The sequence below is a fragment of the Cebidichthys violaceus genome, unplaced genomic scaffold (assembly GCF_023349555.1).
Source record: "Cebidichthys violaceus isolate CVI_PGR_0920_01 unplaced genomic scaffold, fCebVio1.0.p SCAF_39, whole genome shotgun sequence".
Lineage (NCBI taxonomy): Eukaryota > Metazoa > Chordata > Actinopteri > Perciformes > Stichaeidae > Cebidichthys > Cebidichthys violaceus.
In genome coordinates this window covers 1,814,009-1,823,159 of record NW_027176583.1, presented here as the reverse complement: position 1 = coordinate 1,823,159, position 9,151 = coordinate 1,814,009, and the positions used below count along the sequence as shown (strand labels likewise).

Genomic DNA, 9,151 nt, shown 5'->3' with positions numbered 1-9,151 from the left:
CAGTCGTCCTTCAGTGGTGCTTCAGTCCTGATGGTGCTACCTGTGACATTACTCTACCATGCAAACATGCCCCGTGTGTGTGTGTGTGTGTGTGTGTGTGTGTGTGTGTGTGTGTGTGTGTGTGTGTGTGTGTGTGTGTGTGTGTGTGCGCACAAGGAGAACAAAGGGAGCGGGTTACAATGGGGTTGCAATGGCAGATGATCAGGGCACTTTTCAGCCCGCTGTAACTCAACACCCCTCTCCTCTTCCTCGTTCCCCCTCCTCTTCCTCCTGGCGGTCCCTCAGGATGTCCGCTCATAGAGACCACATGCACTAGTGATGAGACGCTCACTGGTTACGCTGCAAACGGCCGTCGGTGGTCGAACACTAACAGTACGTTCTATAGTGGAACATGACCTCAGAGCTCTCCCACATCTCTCCTCCTGCCAAAACATCAATTTAGGTTAGGGAAGTACCCGCTGTGTGTGTGTGTGTGTGTGTGTGTGTGTGTGTGTGTGTGTGTTATCGGTTATCACACATGGAGTTTGATGACATGTGAGTCATAGTAGCTAAGGGCTCATGGATAATTCACAGAATGAACGAGGGCTGAAGTGGGCTCTGCTGACAGGCCAAACGAGTGCTCTGTTGTCATTCTCAAGCTAATTGCAATTAAGCCTAAATCAGGGGGATGAGCAGACAGTAGCTGGTTGAATGCAGGAGGTAGATTCTAGTTTGATGATTATTTACCCCAAATCCTTAAAGCTGCATGAATCACTATGTGTACACTATCAGTGGAAACACTCTGTAATGTGGAAGGTGTCTCAGCTCTGTGGAGGGTTTCAGGTTATTTGTCTGATCTGGTTCACGTTCACCGTTCTCATCGGTGATCCTCTTCAGTAGTGAAAGGCAGATGTTTTCAGTGATGATCCGTGTGAATGCAGCTGTAACGACACGGTGCACATGTGCATGTGAACGCTGCTCTGTGTTAAAGGTGTGCTCCTGTGACACGGATCTGGTTTGTGACCCTTGAACCTCTTTAAAGCAACACTGTGACACGTTTCTTCTGCTGTTTAGACACCGTTAAAGGGAAGAAGCTGTTTGGTTAACTACTCTCTATCAGCTGACTGTGGCGGTGAGAGAATCCCTGCTTAATGAGCTAACGTAACGCGTGGCTGTGAGTCACACTCCTCCCTCTTCGCAGCGTTCTAATTGCCGAGTCGGTCGGTAATTCTCCTGAAAACACACGAACGGAGTGGAGACATTCACACATTCCTGATGTGACCTCTTCTCTGTGCTTCTTCAGAATGCACCTTGTATGGAGAACTAGAACCCCGACTAAACATGGTATCACGGAGCCTGGAGGTGAAGTCAGCGCTGAAGTCCAGCCAGCCGCCCCGAGGCCTTCAGCAAAGACCAGATGCTCTTACATGGAGAGCAGAACAGGAAGGGAAGCAGGAGAGATTATGAGTAAATGAATCTGCTTATTCTTGAATTGTTTCACCACAGCGTTCACCACACCGCAGCATAACTGTGCTTCACAGCTTGCACAGTGATTAACAACTCGGCACGTGTCAGACAGGGTGATGATGGGATGTCTCTGCAGAGACGCAGAAGACTCCCTTACCTTTAACAGTGTTCTCATTATGTTAATACCTGCCAAAAGGTACTGGGCTGTAGTTCAATAGACATTCATCAAGGACTGGAAAGTAGTGTTACTTTAATTATTAATTGTTGAATGTCTTACTCTGGGTCCTTGGCAGTAGCAACATGAACGTATTTGTGTGTTACATGGTGACGTATGTCATTGGGTGATGCACAGTTTGATAATCCACAGCTACGTTCTTACATTACCTCCAGAACCGAGCTCCGACTCCAGCGTGCTGAGTTCTACCCGGGTTCTGCCGTCACTAAGCTGTCACTAATGTGCTGATGCAGATCTCACGGCCGACACGCCGCCCGTCTGACGCGCACACCTTTCCATCCCGGTGAGAGGTGCTGCGTCAGATGTGGGAGTCATTCAGTCGTGTGTGAAAATACACCGAGAGGAGCAAAGATCCGGGACTGATCTGACGCCGCTGAGGGCACACCTGTGGCTCTCGGGACACGACCAGATCAGAGGGAACAGGACGAGGACGAGGCGTTTAGTCTGGTCAGTCCACCTAGGGTCTTGAAGAAGACTTGGTTCGGCGGTCACGTTTCGGCTACCGCTGATCACTCAGAACCCAGCTCTCCCTGCGGCCCGTTTCCTCTCGCCCTCCTTCTGAGCTGCTTGATTGAGTTCACGGCTGAGGAGGCCTCAGTGGTAACGCAGGAGATGTGGGAATATATCACCTGGTGGTATGGTGAAAGACAAATGTTATGCATGAGGAAGAAGGGGGGAGTGAGGGAGTACCATAAAGAGATGGAGAGAGTGAGCAAAGAGGACTGGGAGACGACGGCGTCGGAGAAGACTGCAGGCAGAATGAGGGGAAGATGGAAATCTAATTTCCCCGTTAACACAATAGCAAATGAAATGCCTGCAGAGCCGTCAGAGTCACGTCTAATGCGCAGACAGAAGTGTCGGTGAATAACTTAAACCCACAAATTTAGCTCACCCTAAAATGTCTCTCCAAAGAGATCATCGGTTGTGTTTGATTTGTACAGAATAAAGTATTTGATAACATCTTCTTATGGAGGTTGAACGGTTGTTACAGCACGGTGTTGAGTAGCTCCAGAGGACATTTCACCAGAAAGCAACCGCTGTGATGTCAGCACCCAAACAATTAGACAGTCGATCGATGAGGCGACCAACAGAAAATCAATCAACACAAATGTTCTTCATTGTTTATGAAGCAAAAATAAATATGAAAAATGATTTGCTGCTTCTAGCTCCTGTTGCTTTTCTCTGTAATTTAGGTTTTATATTTCTGAAGATCTCCGGGAAATGTTTTCTTTAAGGCATTCACTGAAAACGTGTTATTACTGTTATTTTATTAACCTATATCTACTTGCTATTGACACACCTGTGTGTTTTCTGTGTTTTCTCCAGATTCATTAACCGATCATGTGTTTTTTTCTGCTTCTGCAGGAGAGGTTCGAGGCGTTGTTTAGGAGCTACGATGAACAGACGACTTTCCAGATGTTTAAAAGCTTCCGGAGAGTCCGGATCAACTTCGGCACCCCAGAGGCCGCCGCCCGCGCTCGCATCGAGCTGCACGAGTCCGAGTTCAACGGCAATAAGCTCAAACTCTACTTCGCCCAAGTGAGTGTCAGTTAAGGGGGTCTGGGACACGCACCGTCTAACAGAGATCAGTGCTCATTTACATACAGGAAGTTATGCAATAAGTGCGTCATTCACACACAAACGACTGGAGAGCAACACCGGCTCTCCTGTCAAGTCCTCTCTTTTTATTCCCTTCTCTGGCCACACCTGGCTGCCTCTTCAACCCTCCTGTCAGAGCTCATCAGTCACATGATTGAACACACGAACGCATCAACTCTTCCTTTGTCTTCCATCGTAGTGTGTGTGTGTGTGTGTGTGTGTGTGTGTGTGTGTGTGTGTGTGTGTGTGTGTGTGTGTGTGTGTGTGTGTGTGTGTGTGTGTGTGTGTGTGTGTGTGTGTGTGCGTCTGTCTGTTGCCTTTGGGGGAGAGAGGGAAAGGAAAACGAGATGAAGTGTGTTTCTAGTCCTAAACCAGGAGAGCACACATCTCCAGTATTGTGATGACATCGTTAAACATATTAGCTCATAGATACAAAAATCTGATTATTCATATGAAGTGTAGGTAAATGGATGTCTGGTCGTCCTCTCCTCTCTCCGACAGGTCCAGAATGGAGACGAGGACATCGACAAGTCGTACCTGGCCCCTCCCCAGCCCGTCAAACAGTTCCTGATCTCTCCGCCCGCCTCGCCGCCCGTGGGCTGGAGCCAGAGCGACGACGCCACGCCCGTCATCAACTACGACCTGCTGTGTGCAGTGGCCAAGCTGGGACCAGGTCAGTGCTCCGTGAATGAACAAACAGGAAATACAACAGAAGGGTTATTGTCTCTGAAGCAGTAAACATTGTTGAACCGTCCCAGTTGTATTCAGTGTCGGGGTCTACTTTACCAGATCACAGACGTGTGTGAGGCCTTTATAATGTGGTTATGAGTTGAGTGTCATTGTGATCGTTCTATGTGAAGCGGCTGTCGACGTAGGTGTTCCTGCTGCTTTGTTGCTGTACACATGGTCTCAGGACATGAAGAACACATAAATCAGCCTGAAGCCTGTGATTTACAGCCACAGCGCTGGCCGCCATCCGTCACCGTCAAGAGTGCTTAACCTTCACGTGCTGCTTTCTGACGTCTCTCAGGACCAAGATGCATCAGGACCAAGATCTGTGTGTGCGCTTGCTTATGCATTGGCACGCTCTAAGGAATTTTAATAATCTGCACAAACGTGAGCTAGAATCGTTAGCTAGTTCGCTAGCTTACTACCTACAGAGTATCAGCCAAACAGGACGACGCTGTCAGAGTTCAGGGTAACGTTAGCGGCTCTGTCTCTGCTTTTTATTTTATTTTAGGAAGTTTATGCTCAAAAAAAGTCAAAGTTATTTGAGATAACGTTGCAATATTTATATATTTCTATCAAACCCACGGAGCTAGCGTTAGCGCGGCTCAGAGCGGTTCCATCTGGAAGGTTCTGAGCAGCCTCAGTCAGCCGCTCCGCTCAGGAACCGCGACGCCTCCGTCTGCCTCGTCGACAAGATTCTAGATTGCAGCAACCTTTTAATAAATGTCACCGAGCGCACGGGAGAAGTTGTGCAACATCCGCGAGGTCCGCCCGTGTTTGTTTCTCATGTGGGCTCTTGATGATTCAGTGGAAAACATCACTTCAAAGCATTGTACTGTAAACGCACAACAGTATGGTTTACACACACTGACTCAATGAAGGTGAGGGTGTGTGTGTGTATGTGTGTGTGTGTGTGTGTGTGGGGGGGGGGGGCAGCTTCCTTCCTGTCTAGCTGGAAACCTTCTAAATCTGTACTCAGTTGAACACTGATATCTATTTTTATCATCGACTAAAAGATTATTAAACTTCCCTCATACTAACACACACACACACACACACACACACACACACACACACACACACACACACACACACACACACACACTGTCCAGACAAGAGCATCACTTTTTTTGACACGTCCTGCCGTTACCACAGCAACAGGAGGAATCAGGAAGTCTTTGTGCGTCTGAAATCAGATTAGCGGCGAGCTGCAGGCACGGCGCGCTGCCTCCCTCTGTCAGCTCCCGGCGGTAACAGCAGGACTTCACCGCGGTGGAAAGAAAAAAAAGAAAAAAGCTACGAGACCAATTTCCTCCCGTCTGCCAGCTGTCTGATCTCAACCCCATGGAAACCGTGATACGATCTCGCAAGTGTGTGTTTTTCAATCGGAGGTCTGCTGAGTTTGGCATCTGGACAAACGGAAGACCGTTCCAGGGAAACGTCTCTTTGTCTTCTCCAGATGCCTGCTGACGTGATCCTCAATGCCCACACTCAAACTGTCCCCCAACATACCCCAATGTGTCCTGATGGTAACAATACATAAATAATACACACGTTCCTTCAGCGAAGCTATTATCCTCAAACAGCTGGGTCCTGTAGTTCTTAGTGAACAATATTCAGAGAGGAGTACATCATCAGGTACTATATTAAGCGGTGTATTTATATACATGTGGTTCTCTCATAGTGATCACAGTAATGAGTGACATCAGGCTCTGGCTCCTCGGCTTCAGGAGGATGACGTCATTGGTTGAGTTCATGTACTGAGAGTATCTCACGTCGGTGTTCTCGAGTAACTCCTGCTCTCCTTCCCTCTTGTCCAGGTGAGAAGTACGAGCTCCACGCGGGGACAGAGTCCACCCCCAGCGTGGTCGTCCACGTGTGCGAGAGTGAGACGGAGGAGGACGAGGCGGCGCGGCCGAAGCAGCAGATCGTCCAGACCAGACGTCCAGAGGAACCCCCCAAAGTCCTCAACTAGAGGCCTCGACCCCCCTTGATACCGGCGCGGGCCTCCAACCGCCCCTTAAAACCTGCAACACACCTGCTCTCTCTCTCTCTCTCTCTCTCTCTCTCTCTCTCTCTCTCTCTCTCTCTCTCTCTCTCTCTCTCTCTCTCTCTCTCTCTCTCTCTCTCTCTCTCTCTCCTCTGCACTCACAGAGAGCGTTGACGCCCCTCATTTCAGTTCAACTACAAGCGTAAAAAACAAAAACCAACAAGCATTGCTCAAAGACGGCGTTTGTGGGGAGCGTGGCGATGGAATGAGGCGGCTGGGAGGGGATGGATGAGAACCACACACACACTCATCACATTCTGCGGACAGTGTTGGGGAGCGGCGGGCACCCCACTGACCCCCCCCCCCCCCCCCCCCCTCCTCCCTCGTTTTCAGAAAAAAGGGGCGGGAGTACCTGTCCCGACGCAGGCACCTGTCACTCATCACACACACTCAGCTCATTGCTAGTCCTGCTCAGTAGCCTGTTAGCTTGTTAGCTTGTACCTCTCCCTTCGTCTGTCGCGTGTTCAATAATCTTTGGTTAAACAAAGACATTTATATTTCTTCTTCTTCTTCTTCTTTTACAATAAATTGTGTTTTCAGACTACACATATATACATATTAATATATATATATATATATATCTATATATATGCATATTTATGTATATGTCTTTTTCATCCATTTTCGTAGCTGCTGGTTTGTCGCTTCAGATTGAGTGTGTGATGTTCCTGCTCTCGTCTGCATGTATATACTGTATTACAAAAGATACGTACAGAAACACAAATACTAGCAACATATATGAAGGAGGAGGAGCCTGCTTCACATCGCACACAGCTCCAGGCGTCACACGAGACCAACAGAGTGACCCGTTCACCTTGGTTCTGCTCGGTTTTGGCTTTTCGTCTCTTTTCATTTGGAGAGGTGTTGTTTTCTGCTGAACTACTAGATGTGTATTCTTACGATGTATTTGATACCCCCACACGTTTTGCATGCTTAAATACTTCTGTAGATGATGAGCTGAGGTGTTTTTTGATTGTTGTTCGTGATGACAGGGAAACAGTGTGACGCTTTTTTGACGCAAGTGCAAATCCCCGCGCAGAGTTGACGTCTTAGAGGGTGAAAGAAGCTGAGCGCTTCGGTCTTCAGCGAGACGCTGTTGAGACCCGATGATCCGGAGACGGTTCGTCCCCCTCGTGTTCTTCAGGGGGTTTGGGATGTGGATTCTTCTCTTTCTGTTGTTCTTCACATCTCTAACGTTTGATCAAACTCTCTTTCTATGTGTCAGGCTTTCTTCTGAAACCTGCCGCTGCTTGTTTTGCACTGAGTATCTTTTGATATCTCCAGCGGTTGCGGATGCTCTCGGCCGCCGCCTGCTGCTCCGTGTCTCGCTGTAAATAGCCGAGCAGTCTGTGGAAGTAGTCCTTCTAGATTTTGTAGTTTATCTGACAGCATTTTGCTGAGAAAAGGGAAAATTAGGTCGCCTCGTGAGATATCAACCAAAGCATTCGCTCACCCCATAATGTCCCGACATTAGACGATGTATATCGGTGAAGTGAGCAGAAAGAAATCTTATTTTCACAACATATTAGCAGATTTTTCAGTATCTAGTTCAGTGGAACGTTGAACAAATCTTCACTCGACATCATAAACCTTCAATATTTTTTTGTTTCTGGATATTTCTTTCAGTCCCGTTTCATATCAGCGGTTCACCTCCTCGCTTATGTGGTGAAATGTTTCAGCGCTTCAGGAGCAACATGAGCTAACGTTCCTAACGTTCCTCACGTTCCTAACGTTCCTCACGTCGGTGGTGAGTCCGCACCGTATTTGTCATTGGCAGCATGAAATCTAAAACTACTTCTTTGCTATATAACAATATTTGGTGAACAAAAGACCTTCTGCATGTGAGCACTTTATTGTGTTTTGTTTGTTTCCTTCACATGAAATAGTTCTCGAGACGAAGTAGGAAGCACATTGCATTTCTTTATTGTCTTGTTTCCTTTATCTCAAGCTGAACACCTGGTTAGCCTTTTCACCAGCATATTGCAGTGAGTGAAGCACTTCCTTTTTGCTCGTGTGAACCTTTGAGAATTTCAGGCCTTTTTGGGTCTGTGGCGGCGTAGACGAGCGCTACGGTTCTAGGTTTTAAATGACGCGGGGCGAGTCAAAGCAACGTCTTTATTTGTTTGTGTTCGTCTGCGAGAAACATTCATCTTATCTGCTGAGGAAGTTAAACATTTATTTTTTAAATGTTGGCTGAGTGCAGTTTTATTGGCACTACAGTGAAGCTGTCGCAGTGATTTAAGCAGACAGACGATGGATGGAACTACGGAGGTGATGAAGAGGAGGAGCAGAAGAGAGACACTCGTGAAGATTTTTTTTACTCTCTGTGGTCATGGTGTTTTAAACCGGGTGCATTCTGGTCGCAGTTGAAATGAAAATGTATATTTGTGTACATATGCCAAGTGTTGTTTTTTGTGTTTTTCTGCTGAGGCCAGTCCCAGTGTGCCGTTTGTTACAGCTTCTCTTGGCAATGTTGTAATGGGAAAAAAAAAATAGAAAAACATGTAACAATAAGTCGTGAAGACGCTCGATCAAAAACCAACCGGCGTTGTGTTGTGAGCAACATGGACTCTGTTTGAATGTTTCTTTTCTTTCTGGGGAACGTCTACTAAAAAGGTCAATGATACCGTTTGTCACTGTTGTACCGTTTCTGTTGAAATATGAATATCGTGTCTTGTATTGTAGGAATCCAGAAAACAAAGTAGCAAAACAAGCAATAATTTACAGTTCTATAATACCGGTATGTGTATTTTCATGTTCTGTACTTATTTCTCAGAGATGGTCTCTGTCTCTTACAGTATCCGCTTCTATTTGTGTAGTATAATAGCCATTTGTTTCACATAGAGAAATACATAAAGACTTATTCTTAAAAGACCTGTTCAGTGTTGTTTGTTTCAGGGGTTTCTTCACTTGATGCAAATACAGGAAGAGAAACACAATCTCATGAAACATTGTAAATGTGTGCACTTAGATTTATTACACATCATGTTCAGATTACATGAGATATTTAGATCTGCAAAAAACTCACATATGAGAGCCAGAGTGGCTTTCATATACTGTACGATATATATATATATATATATATATATATA

The 9,151-nt window shown here is 46.6% G+C and overlaps 1 protein-coding gene across 2 annotated transcripts in view; it reads left to right on the top strand.

Annotated features, from left to right (window-relative positions):
* Positions 1-8,931, top strand: part of rcan3 (regulator of calcineurin 3) — a 33,809-nt gene extending 24,878 nt beyond the window's left edge. For both annotated transcript variants that reach the window (XM_068726503.1, XM_068726504.1), the window contains 3 exons: positions 3,047-3,220; positions 3,782-3,953; positions 5,830-8,931. In XM_068726503.1, the coding sequence (XP_068582604.1) occupies positions 3,047-3,220; positions 3,782-3,953; positions 5,830-5,984 (501 nt within the window). In that variant the 3' untranslated portion in view covers positions 5,985-8,931. The remainder of the gene's footprint in view (positions 1-3,046; positions 3,221-3,781; positions 3,954-5,829) is intronic.
* The last annotated feature ends 220 nt before the right edge of the window (positions 8,932-9,151 follow it).